This window comes from Anopheles funestus, chromosome 2RL (assembly GCF_943734845.2).
Source record: "Anopheles funestus chromosome 2RL, idAnoFuneDA-416_04, whole genome shotgun sequence".
NCBI lineage: Eukaryota > Metazoa > Arthropoda > Insecta > Diptera > Culicidae > Anopheles > Anopheles funestus.
In genome coordinates this window covers 43,498,970-43,521,655 of record NC_064598.1, presented here as the reverse complement: position 1 = coordinate 43,521,655, position 22,686 = coordinate 43,498,970, and the positions used below count along the sequence as shown (strand labels likewise).

General features: G+C 42.4%; 1 protein-coding gene across 6 annotated transcripts in view; it reads left to right on the top strand.

The window, feature by feature from the left end:
* Nucleotides 1-5,034: 5,034 nt before the first annotated feature.
* The window catches only part of LOC125760547 (sterile alpha motif domain-containing protein 5), a 127,295-nt gene continuing 109,643 nt past the window's right edge, over nucleotides 5,035-22,686 (top strand). For 2 of the 6 annotated variants that reach the window (XM_049420768.1, XM_049420769.1), the window contains exons 1-2: nucleotides 5,268-5,412; nucleotides 20,213-21,016. In XM_049420768.1, the coding sequence (XP_049276725.1) occupies nucleotides 20,645-21,016 (372 nt within the window). In that variant the 5' untranslated portion in view covers nucleotides 5,268-5,412; nucleotides 20,213-20,644. The other 4 variants (XM_049420767.1, XM_049420765.1, XM_049420770.1 and 1 more) reach the window with 4 other exon arrangements.

Genomic DNA, 22,686 nt, shown 5'->3' with positions numbered 1-22,686 from the left:
CAAAGGGCTGAACAGTGAACAGGTTCAAACTGCAATTGGCTACCGAGAATCAAACGCTCGCACGAGTGGACAAGCCTGACCAAAACGTGCCCAACCGATCCGAACCGAACCGTTTGACAAATTAATCACCCACTTAAGATGGGAAAGCTGAGTGACGTCTTTCGGGGTGCCGGACCAGGAACGGAGCATCCATGCGGCCCTGTTTTCACTGCACAGAATATTGAACCGTTCAACGACCGGTGGGGTATCGTCGTGACGCTTTTCGAGGTAGAATGACAGTGGATCGGAAAATGGAAAATTGGAAATTTATCGACAGCAAGCATCTTAATGGGAAAATTGACACTGCTTCAATCAAACGTGGTGCCTTCAAGACAGATGGAGCGGCCGCACGGTAGCATAACGTCAGCTGGCAAATGGGAGAAGTTTTGCCAAAGTGGCCAGAAGTGGATGGCATGGAAGAAAACGATTCGCTATTGCATATTCGTTCAATATTAGCATTTTTTTTTCTCCTGCTGATTTGACAATGGAGCGTTTATGAGGCGAAGTGAGTTTGAAGGGCAAATTCTTTGCTACGAACGTAAATATGATATTTTGCTGATCGTTCCAAAGGATATTTAAGACTCAGAATATTGGAGGTAGTGCAATAAAGCTTATGAAATTTGATGTTTTTGTATAAATCTGTTGCTTATATATTTCAGATCACTCGTCCAAAGAGTCTCTAAACAAATATAAAACAACGATATCGAAATACCTAAACGGTACGAATCCCTAATGCAACAAACACCGTCGCTCATCGAAGTTTTGCCAGCCAGTATTAGTATTGGACTCGCTAACTGGCTTCCCACTGCGACACAAAGACCGTCTGACAGGAAAACTTTCCCGGTCAGATCACAGCCAGAGATTTTTGACACGATTGTTCCAATTTTTTGGTATGTCTCTCTCTCTCTCTTCTTCTCTCTACCGTTGTTAGTACTTTCAAATCATGTGATGGTCGGATGATGGCTTCTTACAGCTCCGTAGTTCAACTTATGGGAGGGAAAACTTTGTCATCCTTATAAAAATACAACAGCCCTGTTTGATGCATCAGCCCCTCACAGACCACGGCCAGATATGACGCGGAGGTAAACTTCAATTTGGAAAAAAGTTTCCCCATGATGTCTCCTTCCACTGTTCTTGTCCGCGTTCCCATGGCGGTTCCACTAGTTTCTATTGCTGTCAACACACTTTTGCTGTCGGATTGTTGCCGCTCAAGTGTGAACCGCATCCCTCGTTTGTGTGTCAATGATTTTCCGCCTGTTTTGGCGCACTTCGCATGCATGACAATGGTTTTTGATCTTCGCCAAGTGCGTCGAACGTTAACGGAATAGGGAGAAAAAAGGAGAAGATGTATTGGGCCAAGGTTATCCGTAGCGCTATGGACGTGTGTTTGCAGTTACCCCGCAAGCTATTTTAATAAACTAATTCATAGAATGTGGAGTTCGTATTTGGAATGCTTTCACTTGCCATCTTTGTCTCACGGTGGCAGAATGTCGTTTTATGATTTATAAACATCCCTATGGATATATCTCTCCTTGTGCCACGGTGCTGACACTGGCGATGTTTAAATTTTAATACGCTTGAACAGGTTTTGCGAAATATGCAATCAGCACCGAGTGCCCCATCCTTGCGTCACGTATCCTACGGGCGCAAGAAGTTTACCTGGTAAGTGATTGGAGTTTGGTATCCCACGAGATGAGGGTAAAAAAAATACACCTTTTCGTCGAGTGTCATCTTCTCAGTCAAGAGGTAGGGTCCTTTGTGGCGTACTTCAGGCACAGCTAGCGGAAGTAAATATTATTGCTATCATTATCTACCATATCCGATTTATCGACGACTCAACCGAACTGCTGGGTGAGTTTTTGGTGTGTATTTACCGAGAGCTATGCAAAGCTTTTGTACCCTCCCGTTTTGTGTGAGGATTCTGTGTTAAAATATAGTGCTGAGTAAGTCGTTGGCTGGCAGTTCCTTTTACAGAGCAAACGGTCAGTGGGTACGGAATTACCTCCAACTGTTTGCATGCACTGCTTGTGTGATGATGGAAGATTGAATTATTTAAAATTGATTAAAAATATTATTATGGAATATAGGTAAAAAAGGGACTTTATTTCGCATGACATTAAAGAGTCGAAATGTCTTTAAAAAAATATTTTTATCCAAACATTCAACTTTACCAATGTTTCTTTGAATAGTTCAAAGTTATAAGATACTTTAAATTTAAACAAACTAAAATTTATTTACTATTTTTTAAAGTGTTAAGTACTTATTCCGGTCCAGTGTTATTTCGCTTTCGCTCTCCATTAAGGCTCCCTTTTCCACAACCTCAAACTAACCATTGGGAGCTTGTCACATCTTTTTATTCGACTTTCATCCCCAGTTCATAGTGTTTTTATGTACAAATTGTGTATCTAACGCTCCCGACCACACTTCCATCCATGCTAGGTCAAAACTGTTTAGCCGGATAGTAAAATATCAATTTAAACGATAGTCTTTTAGCAAAGTATTTTGATGCGGAGTCTCTCATTCGAAGGGTGTGGGGGAGACCAACCAAACCAATGAACCAACCAAAGTAGTGTGCAATGGATTCATAAATTTCAATCTTTCCCTTCCCGCTTTCCTGCTGCGGATGCTTTTACATCTTCATGGAAGTGTGCTGAAATGTGCGTGCAATCTTAACCGAATTTTTGTGCCGAGAGGTCGTGAGGATATTCGGTGGACATCGTTCCTTTCTTTGCTTCTTTCATGTTCCATTGTGCATCGTTCGATGGCCGGAAGTTGTAGTTATTTTTGTACTACTGTTACACACACACACAAACACACACACACACACGTGAAAAAAAGATCCTGATCCTGATTGACCATCTGTTATGGTTCACAGCCGTACACTATCCTTTTCCCTGTGTCAAGGAACATCATTAAAAGCAAACGTTCGGAAGTGCTATGGGTTCGTCGTTTTATTCAGACGTTAGGCAAAGAGCGGTAAAAGAATTTTCACCATTTTCTCACCTCGATTGAAATAACGGCAGGAAATGGGAATGGTTTTCCACTTTCACCCACCGATAGCCGAAAGGGACGAATAGATCGCAGCGAACAACACCAGCGTGGCTTTGTTTGCCTGATGCTAGGCCGTAGGATGAATGGTAAATCAATTTGTCAATACCGTTGATGGACTGACCATACCGAATAAGTGCGCTTGACTGGAGCAGGACAGCCAAATTAGATTTTTGATATGAAATAGTCGATTCATGCGTGTAGTTTGTTTACTAGAAGTATTGTTAAGAGAAATGTGGAAGAAAAAATGAATAAAAAAAATTCTATAACTAAAAACCAGAGTCTTCTAGTTGGTTAGAAAAAAAAACATCGTGAAACTGATAAAAGAATTCTGATAAAAGAATTAAAATACAACAAAATACTCTGATTATATACTTATGTTTCTAGTGTGAAATGAAATTTGCAGAATGGTCATGTTCTTTACACAAAAAGGAAAATTAAGTCTAATAATTTAGAAAAAAAGATATATGTGATAGCCGGTGCCGGTCCACATGAAAGGACCGGCTATCCAGAAATGGCCAGGTAGAGGTAGAGATCGTTAAGCCAAGAAGAATTGGGAAAAATCTTACGCAATTTTCAAGATTCAGAAAAAATATGTTTTTGTTTTTAAAAATTTAAATACGCCACACTTCTAAAAAGAAACTGATACTACAAGACTCTAAGTATACATCAGAAGCATCGGAACATGTTTGGAATCGAGTGCAGAATATTTTTTGAAGGTTCGCGCTCTAGTTTTCAGCCTATTGGCAACTGATTTCCCATGTCTAAAATTAACCAATTAACCGGTCCCCTCTATCGATACTACGCAAAAAAACGACACATGTTTTTGTAGACAATTGAAGAAACCAAAGTGTCTGTTGTAGCCTTGCTGTAGTCCACGGCGAAAGCTCTCATCGGAACGTTACGCCATAGTGTACGGTACAAATTAATATGAAGGTGAATAATTTAGCAGCAGTTGACTTCGAGAATGACCGCAAACAGACGAAGCGGGTCTGTGCCGAATTGGTAAATAACTAATACACCAGCGAAATGCGTGAAGATTGCTGGCCGTTCGGTATAATGATGGCGCGCACGTTCGGTGTTTGTTTCATTGTTTTGTGCAAATGCGTGATCGGGCAGGATAAATCGTTAGGTGAATGAAATCGGATGTGAAACTTAATTGGATTTCCTGCTGATAAACATGAAGAAACTGAAACCGTTGAGTTTTAGTTTCTTTTGCTTCTTGGTTGGCGACGATTGGCCCTTTGTACCGGGAGCAATGAGATGATTAATTTTTGAACAAGTGCGCGCGCTTGTTTTTGGTCAATTCGTGGTTTGCTTTATGTGTTAATTTAGTTTGGTATGCAAAAAAAACATAGATGAAGATACTAAACAAACAAAATTGCAAATAAGAAGCTTTAAACGAAACGAATAAATAAAATAAAAAAGTGCATGAATTAGACGTGATGCATATTTTTATTTAATTTTTATTATTTATATTTCAGATATTTTTTTTTCATACAATTTGTCTTTATATTTTAGGTTGTGTAATAGGCGACGGTTTAAAATTTTCTAAATTAAATTTAGAAACAATTTTGAAAGATATATTCAATTAAAATACAAAAATAATCGATAGAACCTCGCAGTGGGCAGCCTTCCACATGAGGCTCGCGTTAATGTTCGGCTCATTTCGTCTGCCGCGTTCGTCGCTTATTAGTAGTGATGGACAAATTCGACTGTATAGTGCCAGATTAGTAGAAAGCTAAATTGTATAAAAATGATTTCAATTAAAAATCTCAATAAAAGAATGTTTAGGATCAAACAAAATTAATGAAGTCAATTTAATTATATAAACAATAACTAACTTTAAAACATTGCTTGAAGCGCTTGTCCCTTTATTATAATCAAAATGTGTACAGATATGATAAAAAATATGCTAATTTTCTACTAATTTTTGAAAAGTACAATTTTTTCTTGTTCTAATTATACATGAGTTTCCAAACCGCAATTAAATTTCCCTACGCTCGTTGTTTTACTATTCAGCAACATTCCGATTTGACATCCCTGACTTTCACACATTCCTCTCAGAGCGCTTCCCGCATTGCTCTCAGCCGTCGGTCGGACGCGCTCACTCCAGACAGTCTCGTTCTGCGAGAATGCGGTATTCCCCTCGTAGAACATAACGGAGCATAAACACAGCATTGCATAGCATAAAAAGTCAGTTCTCTCTGATCTCTCGAAGCGTGCGGACGTGCGGCTCGTTATCGCGAACCGATGAAACATTTTCGCGATCAAATATTCGTGCTTGATGAATAGAGAAATTGTGACTAAAGATAAAAGCGTAGGGTGAGTTTTATTGCTTCCTTTTCGATCGTTTTCTTCAACCTGTCGCGAAAGGGAGTAATAAAGGTGCCGCCTTTGCCCTGTATCAGTACATTTTACACATATCGTCCGGCTGCGGAACATATCCCGTACAAGTGCTGTGATTGTCGAATGGTGAAATGTCAGAAGAAGAAGATTCGGTGCATTTTTTTGTTGGTTACCCCGTAGCCCGTTGTTGTTTGTCGGATGGAAAAGTTTAATCAAAGTTTGCAAAACAAGAAAAAAAATCGCAAAAGTGTATAGTGTCCTTGGAAAGTGAAGATGCAGTAAAAGATTACACTGAGCATTATTGCATCGTTCTGAAGCTGATAAAAAAGAAATCCTAATTGTATAAAACATAGCCCTAACAAACGCACGATCGAAGTCACCGGTGGGTGTGGTGCGGGTGTATATGTGTGTGGGTGCGTGTGTGCAAAACAAATGTGTACAGAGTGTGGCGGGAAAAGAAGTGCAAAGCTCTCGTGTGTTATGCACACTTTGTTATGGTTGAAGTTTTTGGGTGGGGAAGCTTACCCATCATCTCGCCATAACAAAAAAACGGTTTACGTTGTTGCGCGTTTTTTTTGTTTTCGTTGTTGTTTGTACTTGTTTGTGGCTCTGCAGGTTTCATTCTAATCCCTTCATCTTGCTTCATCTCCAACTCTGTTCGCACAAACACGCACACACACACAACGTGGATGATGCTTTTAAAAAAAGGAGGCCACTAACATCGCAAAGACCGTTTTGCCCAAGCTTCATCCACGTCAAGAGGGTTTGGTGCTGGTAACAGCGAGCAGAAAAATAAGCAACCTGTGCCTACTACCGTGTGTGCATTCAGAGTAGACCGACATTTTCTTGGCGTGTGTCGTCGTCGTCGTCGTCGTGCAGCCCTTGTTTTTCGCCGGTTTGGCGCAAAGAGTGAAGCCGCAGCCGTGTGTACGGAGGAGAACGTTTTTTTTTTATTCTTTTAGAAAAGCAAGCAAGAAGAGCCTTCCTAGGCCGTACCCGAGGCACGACTCGGCAAAGCTTTCTGCATGTATGGAAACCAGAGGGAAGCCATGGCAACGGTGTTTGTCGACGGTGGTCTGCTGCTTTCCGGTTTTTGTTTTTCGTTTGCTTTTCGTTCGTTCGGCGTTTTCGGTGGCTGTGGCTGGACGGAAGAGCAGTGCAAGGGGCAGCTTGGCTGGTTGGAAATCACGTTTCTGCTTTGTTGTGGCTGTCGCTCTGTGTAGCTGTTACCTTTCACGAGCACACGTACACTTCGGTACGCTTTTTGGTCCGGTGGTCAGTTAGTTTTGTGAGGATGTGGCCGTGTGTTTTCGACATGCAGTCCGACTACGGGCGCTTGGATGCTGCATGTTTCTGGTTGCGAGAGCACGAATACTTCTTGGTGGTGGTATACAATCGTATTGCACGTAAACAGTTTGCTGCAACATGTGTGTGGCATACATGTGACAAAATGCAAGAATGTGCCGTGTGTGCAAGAATAAAAAAGGGCAAAGCATAAAACAAAGGAACAGGAAAGAAAAACCGAAAGCTCACGGTCATGAAAGATTGCAGCAGCAGGAAGTGCGTTAAAGTGCCGCTGGTAGAGACAAAGAGGCATGAGAATCGGTTGCTGCAAAGCTGCAACAAAACACAACAAATCCTCATCATCAGCTGCTTGGTGGTGGTGACGCATTACCTGACCGTGTTGCTCCTTGTGTTAGTGCGAACATACCATAGGATGAGCAGAACAAATCAACCCAAAAAGCAAAACAGTGCCAGAGAGCTTGGGAAAGAGCGAACAGCGAACGCAAAATATTAAATCAAAAGAACGCATACTAAAAGAGAAAATACTCAATACGGAGGTTAGAAACGAAAGAGCAAAAACAAAAAAAGAACAAAAATTAATACTACACACGCAAACAAGAGCACACGAAAGAGCATCAAAGACAAAGCGGAGAAGCGAACGAAACGAGCTTACAGCATCTACAATCGCCTTCAGCAGCAGCTTAGCAGCAGTGCTCCGAATGTAAAAGCTCACCGTTTTTTTTTCTTGCGAGAATGTTGCAAAAATTCCTTCGCAACACTAGATCTATTTTAGATTAATCTTCTTTCGGGTTTTTGCCTGTTTGTTCTTCTGCTTTGCTTATTGCCGGGTCTATTCCTCACGTTTCGGTAACAGCTATGCCGGGCGTTATTTACAATGAGTCGAGAAGATTTCCTTCGGTAAGGGATGTCTAGGATTGTGCAGCTCTTTATTGCCCTGCGGAATGGGAAAGAAAAACCGGTCTTGGGTTGCACCGGTGCTTGTCTGCAAACGGCACAAGCAGAGAATGTTGTCATTCTAGCGTTGGCCTTAATTTTTCCCACACGACTGTGTAATTATTCTTTGAGGCTTTAAATGAGTTTTCCCAAACACCGGACTCGGGTGTCTTTCACCAGAAGGACATTTATCGGGATTTAAAGCCATTGTGTGCGCTGTGTTTGAATGCCAAATCGGATTGTGGCTATTAAACCTTAATGGAATGAATAGAACAAGGTGTATTCATTCAGGGTTGTGTCGCATCCACTCGGTGTACTGAGAGCAGAGCAATGTTTTTGGAGGAAGCGATTACTTGGAGCATCGAAACGCGAAGGTAAGTTGGACCCTTTTTTTTGTTCAGGCAAGTTTCACTTCATTCTTCCCCATAGGATTAATTTTTGCCAGATTCCTGTAAGATCCCGCACCATCTGTGATAAATGATCGTAAACTTGTGTGGTCGTACGCGTAAGCAAAGAGGTTCGGATCATGTTTTGGGTATTTTTAAAGAGATTGTTTTTGCTTTCTTTTGAGTTAGGTTAGGTTGATTTTCCTTTCTTTTTTTGTTTTTGTTGTTGTTTGGTGTAAATTCAACCCAATCAGGGCCAAGCAATAGGTGAGCGTGACCTTAGCAAGAGCTTTACCTCATTTTTAATCTCATTAATCAAAACAAAGCGGACTAGGGGACTTGGGGGAGAAAAAAACGGGGGAAAATGTGATACCCGTGAAGCTCACTGATGAAGATGATGATGATGATGAAGCTTCTGTTGCTGTAGCGATGTTTACCGAGTGTACCTAACGGGGTTAGAATGTTTGAAAATTCCAGAGCACCGATGGGTAAAAGGGTATTTTAAGCGCTTCCTTAACCTTTCCTGAGGGGTTTTTTTTCCACAGGAAGAAGAAACTCCGACGAACGTCAATGATCGGCTCTGGTCGGGGCAGAAAGTTGATGTTAACTCAAGATAGACGGATAGGTTTGTCACTGGTTGAGATTGATATCGTTCATTCGCCGGAGCATCGAACGGAAGGGTGCTTCCCTTGAGACCACAACGCAAACTGTTGGCACTGCTTATGGGAATGGTAGAGAAGCGAAGTAAAAATATTGTCCGTTGCTTTTTCGGATCGTGAATGACGCGCTATCCAACGACTTAAATGCCGCGCTCGGTCGAAAAGATCGCGATCGCGGCTTGTGCATATTGGAGTACGTACCAGGCCGGGTATCCGTCCGTGTGTGTCGCTTCTTCCTTGTGCCAAACACACAAACACACAGGCACAAACACATTGACGATGGCCTGTCAGACCACCTGCAGTTCTCACCGGGGCCTCGATTGATGCGATTTGCCGGGATTTCTCTTTAGTCGCTGCGTTGAAGTCTTTCGGCGGGCTTGATGAAGCGTGGATGGTTTGAACAACGAACGTAGCAAGAAACCGTTCGCCAATCGCGGTCAATGCGCGCGTCGTCATATCGCGACTTCGGTGCGGTGAGGCCCATTTTTTAAGACCATCGCCATCGTCGTATTAACGGTTCAGATGGATGGTTTTATGTGAATTTAATGTGATCGTATAGCAAAATTTATGTCCCCCATCGATGAATGTATGTGGCTTTCTCTCTCTCCCTCTTCGTGCACCCGGCCATGTTCCCAATTGGCCGTACCTTCTTTTATCTTTGTCGATGAGAAAAAAAGCCAACCCGTTTGGTTTAAAATCGATATCCCGATGCTTAGTGCACTTTAATGATCGCACACAAGATTGGTTTCGCTTGGATCATAGGCACACGCGACGAAATTAACTTTAACCGATCTTTGTCGAATCTTTGCATGCGTCGTATCGGGTACGTGGATTTTTTTCCACGGATTTTTTTTTTGGTCGGTAAAATTAATTTGATGCCGTTAATGCTTAATGACGTTTCCTTTATATGCAACCATTATTGATCGTTGCAGGCGGGAAAATATGAGTAAGTCCGCCTGGGGCGTATTGCCAACAAGCAAGAGATAATAAATAATTAATGTTTTTTTTATTATTTATTTCTGCTACAAGTTTCATCCAAAAAAAAGCTCCAAGATATCGCCTTCTTTCGTACACTTGTACACCACAGTGTTCCTTAAAAGATCCTTAAATTGTTGGATCGTAAATTAAAGCGATCACTGTTACGAAAAATAAAAAAGAGTAGAACATTGTTTATACTACCCGTTTGGGAGTAGGAATGTATTTTGATTAAAAATACACCTGACACGCTGTCTTTTCAGTGTTAAATCTAAACCTAGAAAAAAGGCAAAAATACATGCTTGCCTTCATCCTTCAATTGGATTCGGAAATTCATGCCTGTATACTATGGTTCCTTTTTTTTCCTCTTTGTGCACGGAAAACGTTCTATACAATTCCCACCGGGTGTACACACCTTACACCTGCACCGGTGAAACCAAAGTCTCGCAAACGCTTGGCAAGGAAAAAGCTGCTTTTTTCCAAGTTTCCGTAAAGATTTCAATACCCGGAACGAAAGAGATGCTGGCCTGCCTGGGATGGGATGGAAAACAGAGGGAACCACGTTCGAGAAGGCGTTATTTATCTTTCTCACTTTGCATCGGGTGTTAAATCCGGCCAGTCGGTGGTAACCAGCTCTTCCATCTGCATGCCGGAGGAAACGCAACAGATGAGACGATGGGACGATGGGACGGGACGGAACCGAACTCGAATAGCACCTAATTAAACATCCCTAGTTCTCTCCGTTCGCTTCCGTTATCCTTTCACCGCCAGGCCGCACTTCGATGCCGGTAGCAGATAGGTGGAAAAGCAATTCCAACCATTTTTCGTCCCAGGTACCTTGAGTGTCTGAGAGCCTGTACACAGACAACCCTGTGTAGCAGTGCAAACCTGTCCTCAAATAAGAAGGTACGGGATGAGTACGAGGTGGAAAATGAAGGAGAATAAAGGAAAGGAATCGGTGGTCACGAATTTATCCCGTAAACGATCCCGAAACGAAATTCTATCCTGCCAATTAAATATTCTCACCGTGTGCGTGTGTATTGTGTCCCGTGGACTGTTTGTTTTTGCCAGTGTCGATTGTGTTGGTGTGTTTTGTATGGGCCATTTTACGCCGGTGCCGAAATTCGGTCGGATACAATCGCTGATGCTGCCTTCGCGGCATGCGGGGTTTTTGCTAGGTGCTGAGGATGGCTCAAGTTTAATTCGAGCCAAAATTTATAGCCCAACTCAGAGCATCGGCACTGAGCATCGGTGATGCGGGTGTTTTTGTGCTAAAGTTTTGTTTCTGTGTGTGTGTGTTTTTTGTTTTTGTTGAGAAGTTCGATTGTCGTAATTGAAATATTCAATTGGCGTTGGAACTCTTTGGATCGAGCCGGGAAGGGACGGATGGTGCTGACAGCAAAGCCGGGATAGGCAGTCGGGAAAATTAGAGATAGGTTTAGCAATAATACCTACCTTCCATTGCTGCTGAAATGAAAGCCCCCGAAATGGCAGCTGGAGATTTGTATAACATCGTTTAATTTGAAATGCGTCTCGGTGTGTATCGCTGTTGCCATACACTGGAATGGTTAATCTTTACGATAATGTTACGGTTATTGTAATGCGTAGGAATTGAAACGCATTGCGTACAGCATTAGGAGCAATTTTTCAAAGCACATTTACTTCATTACAAACGAAGGAATGGTGTTGTGTATGGAGGTTTTTTTATTAACTTAAAGAGCAGAGCACTTATGAGTATTATTCTTTAATAAGACGAATGACGAAATTAACTTCTGTTTGAAGACTAATCGCGTAAGCGACTGATTATTTCTAAAGTGGAAAAAGATATACATTTAGTAGGTCAAAACATAGGATATATTCAAAGTCTTCTTCAGCTGTGAAAAAGGAAAACTACCTTCTATACTAAAAAGTCGAGTATTTTTAAGACAAGGTGTGCATATTCAAAAGGATGAGAAAATTATAAAAAATACAAGAATATATTATTGGGGCATTTGTCTGAAAAGTTGAGTTTGCGATATTCACTGGCGTTTCGTGAATAATAATCGGAAATTTCAAATGTTTACATATTATTTAAATGCTATTTACCTACAAATATTTACCTATTACAAAAGAAGAATAAAAAATGTTCCAGCACTTCACGAAAATGATTTAAATTATTACAATATATTTTTATGTTTATGTTTATGTTTAAACACTGGTTTGTTGAACATTGTTTAAGTTTGTTGGCAATTTCAATTATTGAAAAAATTATTTTTCTTTAAGAAGGTTCTCATATATTTGAGAATTTGTTTCCTCAAAATTCACCTTCTGGCAGCTAATTATACGTCATGTACCTCCTTTTAGCAACATTTTTTGTTCCATTCCAAATATGGTTGATATTTCATTTGAAAATACACCAATTTTATTACATTTAATAATGCCCTTTTTGCCATTTGTGCCCTAAAAGCGTGACGAAAATGACACAACCTGTCAGTGCACAGCAGGAGCATCAAACTCCCCCGGAATAGCTCAGTGCGCCCTTCATGATATTTCGTTTACAAATCAGCCACGGACGCGATTCTGTGTAGGGGTGTGTTGTACTGGATGATTTAGTCACCAAAGCGAACAGCTGGTCCTGGTCCGCAGCTCTAACTGCGTTCTGAAGAAATGTATGGCCCGTTTTTGCTCCCGGTGGGACAAATAATTCTACATTTTGATTAGATTATTCCTTATCCTTCCAATGACAAACCTTTGTTTCGGTGCTTCCGCCGTGCATGCGATGATGATGCCTTCTAACAAGGGTACGCACAGTGCCATTGAGGGTTGCTACGTGTAATGCATAAAACAGGGTTTGTTTTAACGATTGGCATAACAGCAACGGGAACTCGCACTGCTCTGCATCAGCGTATCCTTGATGGCATATTTAAGATTGTTGTCTTTGGTCGAAAAAAGGGGATGATGATGGTTTTCCTTGCAATGTACAAATATCTTCGTAATCTCTTCATTCGAGCGTTTGCACCTTGCGCCCTTGGTTCGTATCGTGTCCCCGTACTGCAAATGATCACCCTTGTGCAGTCATCAGTCATGTTTGGTTAGAGTGAGGAAAATAAGGACTCACCCCTATCCGATTACGGACGGGGACGCACATATAGCGTTTCTGAGTAGTTATCTATTTAGGCTCACCTTTATACCCTTCGGACAGATGAGGTGCTTTCCAGGCGTATTGAGTGCACCATTGAACGACAGGTTGTTTGATTCTGGCGTTCTTGTATGGATGGAATATGACAGAAGTTCTCAAGGATTTTTGTGTACACCAATGCGGACTTCTGCGTTACCATTGTTTTTAAGGTTTCAAACGTTTAATCAAACAATATAGAAATCATCATCAAACAGGTCGTTTTGTTACGAAGAATGGTAATAGCAGGAATTAAGGGTTTTGATTGAATTGATAAGGCATTTTTGTCTATTTGGTTGTAAGTTTACGACGCTTAGTCAGAAAGACAAACCCAGAAATGGAGAGTATTTTACAGGAGGCTCTGCTATAGAAATACAAACCCGCTCCCACTAACCTGAAGCACACCGCCCGCCATGAAGCTCCAACCATCTTCTTCGATGCCGTCTTAGATTTCCGGTGGGAAGATCGTAAAAACGCGAGCGCGAGACAAATCGTTGAATGGGCAGATCACACAGATGGGAAGGAAGCGCGACAATCAAGATAGATGGGTCGATACTATGGTCGGTGGTGGAAGACAAAAAAAAGTATCAAATCTCGTTCTATGTGTCTTTTCGTCTTTGTAGCACCTTACTTGATGAACGAACACGAGCATGAAGTAGCGGGTGGCAGCGCCAGTTCTGTTAATTTTTTTTCTTCCTTTGCTGGCCCTGGAAAACGACCTACACTCACAGTGACACAGCGTACGACTATGAAATATGATTGAAGTAATTCTATCCGCACTTGGTTCGGTTCGGTTTCTCTGAACGATGAATTCGGGAAGAAACCAAAAAAAAAAATGGTGGAGGAGAGAGTAAAGCAAGACACCCAAAAAACCTTTCCCCTGCGTCTTATCGAACACACAGTTAGAGTTAAAGACGCAGACGTAGTAGTAGTTTTATTTTTTTCTCCCATTTTACTTTACCATTCCACCTTAATTTTAAGGTTACGTATTTCGGCCACCAACGGATTGTTACGGGTGAAAGGTGGGCAGGTTTCCTGCTGTGTCTCGTCAGAACGACAGCCAGTTTGTGACGCGGGGCGTTCGAGCGCTGGTCACGAAAAAGGTGTTGGATCGTTGGGTTTTTGAGAAATCGATTTTCTCCTTAGCGTCGTCGCGATTCACCTTTTCGCCGTGAGGGAAGCTTTTTGGGGAGGTGTAGTGAATCGGCATAGTGGAGACACCGGTGCCTTGCATGCATATTTGGATGTGGCCGTGCGGTAGATTCGGCTTTAAAATCACTCAGTTTTTTTGGTTTTCAAACATTCCGACACACTGAAATGTGTTCTCGCTTGCAATTGATTGGAACGTCTCACGGTGGGTGGAACACTTTTCGGAAAAATATTCGACTGTAGATATCGGTTCCAGGGACCATACTGTGGTGTCAAATATTGATTATGGTGCGCTGTTTGATCAATTCTGTTTGACGGTGCGTTTAGTGGCGTATGGTAGTGATAGATATTTTTTTCCGTGGCTTGACGTTTTCGCTGGTTTTTCCTTCTCCACTGGGGGTTCCACTGGAGTCTTATTTCCCTGGAGCGTGTAATTGTACACCGGCAAACCAGTACCGGTCCGGTAATCGATGCTGTCGGTAGCAATTTGGGACGTTTTTGATAATAATTCCACGAATCTTATTGAACGGCACAGAGCACTTGTGGCAAACGCGTTTCGAAAATGGTGGTGAACATTAAACTTATAATGTGTTCCACTGTACAACAGGTTAAAATTGAATCAATTTAAATTACAAAATGCTAACAAAACCGCCGCTGGCCATAAACGCAGTCTCATTTATGTGTGGCGTTTTATCTGATTTTGACGTTTCTGTTTCTGCACGCGTCGGAACAGTTTCCAAGTTAGCTAAAAAGCAAAACGAAAGAAAAAAAGTTTCGGTGAACCAACCAACCAACGTTCGCGTGGTTGTTTACTTTGTTGTTTTATCTGGCAGGCAAATAATGTATTCCTTTTTTTCACATTTATTTTTTCCAAATTTAATGGTACGGCACATTCACCTTTGCTTTGTGATCTAAAGCTAAAAACCATTGGGATTCACCCATTTCGCTTTACATACCACTAACCATATCCATTTGCTCTGAACCATGGTGTTAGGGTTTAGCGTTAACCTACATGAACTGTCAGCAACATATAAAAAACACGTTTTCGCCTGGCATTATCAAATGTATTTTTCTGCTTTTTATGCTGTACGGTTGATTGTGGCATACGAAACCAAAAAGCAAAAAGTTGATGGCACGCGACGTAGCAGAACCGCGGATTTTCACCGAAAAGCGTTATTAAATTTGTGTGTTTTCAATCAACCAAAGTTGTGTATGATGTTTCAATCCCCACAAATGTTTGGAATTCACATTAGAACCAAAAAATAAAACCCTGCATTTATTTGGGTAAATGAAATTCGGAACAAAAACCGAAACCATTTCGGTCTATTTGACGTTTTGCTGAGCAGTGACGCTCTTCCGGAGAGTTGGATTTAAAACGCGTACCAGTAGCAGTCTGTGTTCCCAGCATTTAGATGAAATCCTTGCACAAGTTAGACGATGGCTTTAACATCGCTTTCATCACTCTCGAAACGCTCGCCCGATATGCAAATGAAGTGCAAATTTCTTTCTTTCATAGCCGTTGATCAGCTACTCCGCCACAGCAATGATGGACGACCCCAGAGCGGCCAGTCGTTTGCGTTGGAAGTTATTGAGAAAAAAAACTCCCCCAAAGCGAAGAACCCAATTAGCAAGTGCCGGTAGTGTTCGGTACGGGGACATTTCTCGAGCACTGCTCAGTTCTAGCTCGGTGTACGTTAATGAAAATAGCGTGTCCAGTGGTGGAAGTGTTATCCTGTTGCCGTACACCACAGCACCAGCAGCTAAAAGGACGAACTTTTGTAAATATTTAATATTCAAAACAGAGCACAGCATTTGCAAGGGAAAAGCTTTCCCAACGAGAGCGTAATGTGTAGAGAGTGGAGAAGGATTTTTTTTTCGTGCTTAAGGTTTAGTTTGGATTTTAAGGTTCGGTCGGTTGTTTGAAGCGGATTATGCTCGGTATCGCGGCTGGGAACTGGTAGTGCGATAATCAAGTTAGGTGAGCTTCACTTATTGGACACTAGCTGCTGGTCTGTCTGAAGGACACTTTCATATGATGTTTGGTGAGAATAATATCTACCTTAGCTAGAGAATTCCCAAGAAGGTGGATTTCAATAAATAGAACACTGTTTAAATATTGAAGTGAAGAACCAATTTGTTTCATGTACATAAGTACAGATTTTAGTATATTATCTTTTGTTAGGTACTATTCAAATTTTTTTTGTTGGAAAATTTCTCACAGCTGGAACACTGACTTTTACTACTTTTGAAAGCTCAACATGTGGGCCAGATGTAAGATCTTCTGGCGCTTGTGACTTGTTTTATCTCACTTCTTCCGGAGTCAGAACCTTGGCCATGTCGGCACTCAGTCAATGTCGGAGATTGAGCTAGCAAATGAATAAATTTAGCTGCAACGGGAGAAGATTTTCAAGACATACTAAGACACAACCGTAAGATATGCAAATGTCGGTCGAAACGAAACCTTGAGAACATGCCAGAGTGTGCTTTTCTACAATCTTCGACAAGGATATCCAAGGAAACATAAACGCTGTACGCATAAAATCAGCATCTTCAAGAATAGTGGGTAAATCATACGGGCTGAAATTGGAATATCTTTAAGCTTATTCCAATTTCTAACCCATTTCACCTGTTCCGAGTAGATGTTTGAAGGATAAGTGAATATCGGCAAACCTAGATTAGATCGGATTGTGCTTCGCTTTCTATATCTGACCACGATTTGTACAGCATTTCCTTCGGAATCAAACGGAAAGCTATTCGCTCACATGTTTGCAAGGATTTACATGTGACATTACTCCGCATGCAAAATACTATTTACATACCTTCGCCGGCTACCGTATTGGCTGCTGGATTGCTGTCAAAGTTTACCCGTGTTAAGCAAACAGCAAAATAGCGCACACCTTGCCACTATATGCTAATACACATCAACGGCAGCTACAAAAACCGAGTCGATGAAAGTATGCCGAAATAAAGCGCTTCTAAATAGAGCAAGTCTGGGACAGAAACGTTGCGAAGCATAAACAGCAGCCAGCATGCATTTTGCGAACGGTCTTATCATGTAACCAACCATGCTCAGGTGCTCAGGTGAATGACTTCTTGTATCGCTCATGACCCTGCGTACCTTCACCTGGGTTGGGGAGAATTTTGGGTGGAAATTTATTCCAACCAAAATTGAACCCAAGCTGAAGGATGAAGAAATATGGGAAACCCCTTCTCCCTTACCTTACTTCCGAACGGCTCAACACATACCGGATACCGATGCCGACCTTCGTCAGACGGTGCGAAGGAAACAGCACACCGAAAACCAACGATAATGTCTGCTGGGAATGCAAGACAAAATGCGTATCCTTTGTGAAAATCGCTCACCGGGCGCACTGTTTGGTGGCAACAAAGCACAACGAGGGGACGTTCCGTCAATGGAGAATTGCTTCGGGGTACCTAGTTCTACCCCTTTTTTTTGCTTCATCGTGTCCTTTTCTATCTCGATGAGGGTTTGCCTCCCCTTCGCCCGTATGACCTTCAAGCCAGACAAGGTGACGGCTTGGGAATTTCACATTTATTCCACAATTCATTCATCGTTCCTTTTTGTTGTTAGGTTTTGGGCTTGTTTGTCGTCGAACGTGTGCAGTGTCCCCAGGAAGAATCGGTGGCTTGTGTGTGTGTGTGTGTGTGTGTATAGTTTTCTGCAGTGTGGTATGCTGTTTTGCATTCTCTTACTTTGCAAACACACATACAAAAAGGAAACCTGCTGGAATGTCGGGTGTTGGGATTTCACATAAACAATCTCATATTTTGCAATTTTTTTTCGACCTCCCTTGTGGATTTTGTGTCTAAGAGCTTTGGGAAATAGCTTCACAGAAATCTTAGACGAGTTGTCTTACAGCTTTTGGGCAGGAGTTTTTTTTACGAGAGGCTAATATTTTTCTAACCTTTATCACACAAAACTCTTCCTACTATATCATCAGCCAATGTACGTCAGAATATTGGAGCTCATTGTATGGAGTTACCCGCAAAGTCTGTTTTGTCTGGTTGAAGTGTTTTGTTTGTCTACCGAGCTTACATGATGAGTGGATGAGCATAAATTTCAACGAGCTGCTTAGCAGTGCCCACACAACTTCGCCAGGTCCCTTCCATCGCTTACCCGTTGTTCTGTGCCAGGGTTTTTGGGGAATCATTCTAACGATCACCTTTCAGCATTCACTTTTCACGCGCTGTTTGTCTCCATAAGTCATCATCATCTTCATCTTTAAACGACAGTGGTTTCCATTAGTGGTGCCCGCGTTGCTAGACACCTTTCTGTCATGCTCGTCGCCTTTCGTCAGCGTCAGGTCGCTAGGGCAGGAATGCCTAAAAGAACTCTTCCCCACCGTTTCACGTGACCAGCTCGGTGGGGATAGCGAGGTGGTTTATGTGCGGCAGCCATCTTCACGTTTCTTTTTAATTGCCACATTCATAAATCTTAATCTGTCAACGAAAATTTTTCAATCCTCCCGCTTCCCGAATGGCGTTTGGCCCCCGGGGTAACTTTGCTCCGTTCGTTGCTCCGTCCCCTAGATCATTGGTGGAGGTCACCGAGTGAAGCGCGCGAGATGGAGCCAATGTGAGCGTGCTGCATGATGTGGTGGTGTGTTTCTTACTCGCAGCCCATCATAAATTTTTCTCGAATTTTTAGAGCCACAGCAAAACTCGGTGCCTGGTGCTCGTGATGGTTGAGGTTGAGTAGGTGGGTAAACGGTAAAGCGGTACACGTCTGCAATGGAACGAGAAGATGAGTGGTTAAGCATCGCTCGAGAGCTTGCGCTTCGTCGTCGTTTGACTTAAGAACGGATCAGCATCCCACGGTTGTTGTTGCTGCCACCTTTTTTTGTTTTCTTACATTGCTGATGTTGGCCAGTGCAGAGAGTCCCGTTTCCTGCGGTTTCGTATGAGTACTGTTTTTACTTGGAGCGTCCAAGTCCGTGTGTTTTTTGTTGTTGTTGTAAAGTCGTATTACTGCATTACCTCTTTCTTCTTAATCTTGAACACCGCGGCAAAAGCACAGCCGAAGAGCGTGTGTGAGCGCGCGCGATCGAACAGGGCACCGTAATAATAATCTTTATCATCATCATTAACCAACTCGTCACGATTCCAAATGGTTAACTTTGTTTGCTTCTACACACGTTCTCTCTTTCTTTTCTTTCAGGTTGGATCAGATCTGTCGTTTGAATCTTCTGCCAATGTTGTGGCTAAAGGAGAACTACACAAGCGAAGCAAAAAAGTCGTTCCTCCCGCTCCGATGGAACCGGCACTGTAGTTCTTTTTTTATCGGCAAAAATACTGAGCAATAAGAGGACTCTCCTCCGCCTTACTGCATTGATCGCCGTTGGTAATTGTACCAGTTCTGGGTCGCATCGTTCGTCTTGTTGGAGCGCTGGCATGGTGGGAATGGAACCGAAGGAGGAAAAACGTTGCACAGCAAGCAAACATTCCATTGCGCGCGGCTAACTACTTCACGGGATTGTGGGAGACTTTCATAGCTTCCTGCAGCCAAGTCAAGCATAAACGTAAGGCCACTAAGTAAGCGACACTGCTTACGGAGTGCGAAGCAATAACGCGAACCGAAGAACCGGAGCGAGCTGGGTGTGTGTAAAATGCATAAGGAAAGCATCGTAAACGTCGCATCGAAGACTCGGGGAAGAGTCCTTGGCAGTGTGGAATGCGGTTTTGTGTAATGTAGAGCAGGTAACACCCAAAAAAGCTCTGGAGCAACAAAAGCAAAAAAAAAAGACTTAAAACAACGAACCGAACGACCAAGAAAGCTAAACTGTCAAAATGGTACCGGAAAGCTTTTTACTCGTACGACTGGCATAGTAAGAACAGTAAAAAAAACCCCGAAAAGGGATAACAAATGGAAAAAAACGGAAAAGGGTCAAGCAAAAGAAAGGAAGAAAAAGAAAAGGTAAAAGTAATCGAAAAAGATCATTAAACAAAAGAAGAGCAACAAAAAAACGGAACAAAATAATATTAAAAAAAAAAGACAGACGGTGCGAGTTAAATCGAGAAAAGATGAAAAGGAAACAAGGATAAAACCGACACAATGCTATGGGACGGTCTGTGTGTGTGTGCGCGCGTCGGTATGGTGCGGTTGCTTTACAGGAGAAGGACAAGTTTAATTAAACGTTTGTGTTTACCTTCGTTTTGCTTGGTTGGTTAAAATTTCCTCCTCTTTCTGGCTCTAGGTCTACAGATCCGGTGAAAACCGGAGGTGCACGTGAAGCTTTTTTTTTGCGTAAGTGCTGTGGGTGTGTGTGAGTGTGTTAAATTAAAGTGCTTGAATGTGAGAGAGAGTGTGTGTGTGTGAGGGGGTAAAAAAGTGTACGGTCATTACTTCCCACGCGCGTATGGAAGTGTGGCGAAGGTTTGGTGCAGAGTGAACGAAACCGGCGTGTGTACGGGAAAGCTTATCACAACATAAAAAAGCCAGTCATTTTCCGTTTGGTTTGTGTTGTTGTTGCTCTACCCGCTTAACCCCGGAAGTGAGGTTAATTGAGTGAGTGTGTGCATCTTTTTTGTTGCCGGTGAAAATTCACCTACCGGAAGTTGGTAAGGTAAAGGGGAGGTGATAGAAGCATACACACATACACAGGTAGGGGAAGGTACTGGTCGAAGGGATGGCGGTAAGCAACATCGTGTGCGAGTGGTTGCGCGCCCTCGGGCTCGGCCAGTACGCGGAAAGCTTCCTCGACAATGGATACGACGATCTGGAGATCTGCAAGCAGGTTGGCGATCCCGATCTGGACGCGATCGGTGTACAGAACCCGGCCCACCGGAGCAAGCTGCTCAAGAGTGTACGGTTGCTGCGCGAGAAAGGTGCGGCCAGCGTTTACTTTCAGCTGAACGATCCAAAATCGCTGCTGTCGGACAACAGTGACAGCTTGGAGCGGGACAGTTCACCATTGATGCTGAGCGAACTGGAGGCATTGTTGCAGGAGCAGCTAAAGGCAGACGGCGTATGCCTGACGGCACATCCGTACTCGACACCGGTAAGTGAATTCTATTTTGATTTTGGATTCTATTAAAATAAGATTGACTATTTCTATAAAACCCTGTATTAGTTACGGTAAAGATTTTCTTGAACTTCTCAAAAGCTCAATGACATTCATATCCAATTTTAAAAGCTCTAAGTACTATCCCAATAGAAGGATACTAACTGAAGGGGTGAAAGGTTTGAACTCAGTTACGAAAGTCAAGATAGGACAAAACTTTTCTAATTTCAAATCTCTTCACTATGGTCGCCATTATTACCGTTGCTGAGTGCAACTGAAACTCTTTTCCAAGCTCTCTCAAACTTTCCATATGCATTCGTCCGGGACATCTAAGGGGGTAGTGTTGCGTGATAAGTTGCTTTTCCAAGAAAAGTGATCTTACTCAATCGGATTTCTTGCAAACATTCCTAGGTTACTATTTCGCTAAATGATTTTTTTGCTTTCTTGCTTTTTCATATCAATGTTATGCAACAATTTGGAAAAGGTTATCTCCTTTTTATATTATGTATTGGAATTGCGATTGGAAATAATGATTTCGATTTTTATTGATCGATTTGTTCAGAAATCAGTATGGGGAGTACCTTGGGAAATTGAAGTTATATTTAAGCATGAAAGCGTGGTGTGTTTCGTGACAGTTGTAAGTATTGAAATAAAAAAACTTTATGTCTTGTATAAACAAGCACAATCACAAGTTCAGTGTTTTAATTGCACACGAACAACCATACTTTAGTGCATTTTCAGCAGAGACGCCTTGCTGCACACGATTATTCAATGAACCTCATTTTTATGCCGAAACACCACCAGCTAAACCATTGCATGATGGGAATGCTTTTCGGTAAAGTTACTTCCTCTAATCCACTACCACCCAGACCCCAGACCAAACCAAATGGCACTAAGCCAAATGTTCCAAATTCACATGCACCAAAAAAAAAAAAAAATAGCAACGACTTGAGTTTTTCATGTATCTAAAATTTTACGAGTCTCATGATGGAAAAATAGCAATTCGTTCACCACAAACGTGTAATACTGTGCAGAGAGCGTGTGTTTTCATCCCCATTCCGTGGGAAGGCGCAGACCAAGGGTTTTTGTGTGGTAGAGGTCAGAGTGGGTGGGCAAAATTATGGATACACTTGGCATTGCATGAGGTGTAGTAGTACGGAGCAAACATGATCCTATTTATGGGCAAAGTTGCACTACTCGTAAATGGGTTTGGAATAAGTTTTTTATTACGTCATTACCATCGTCTTTACCGAGAGCGTGCGCGTTATCCTTCGTCAGTTTGTAGAGCGTCTGGAAACTAGTGGAAGCATTAGCATAATCTGCCATCACGCTCACATACTTTCCCTGCCCCGGGTGGACGAGCTTCGATGCTTCGGGATATGATTATTCAGCTTTCGGGTTGTCAACAGTCTTACTACTACGAAACTGGCCAAATTAGTCGCACTGAGAATTCGGTTCCATTCGTGCTGGCATGCCGTTCTGGCCGGTGGCTTCTGACCGAACCGAGCAACACATAAAAGCTTTTGATGTGTGGGAGCCGTAGAGCATTTGTAACGCTAGCCCGGCAATATCGTTCCAAGCTAGCAAACTTCAGGAAAGGTAATTTTCATTGCTAATGTACCGACCGCTCCGAGGCCGTCGACCGATCTCCAGTAGAGGTTTTTTGG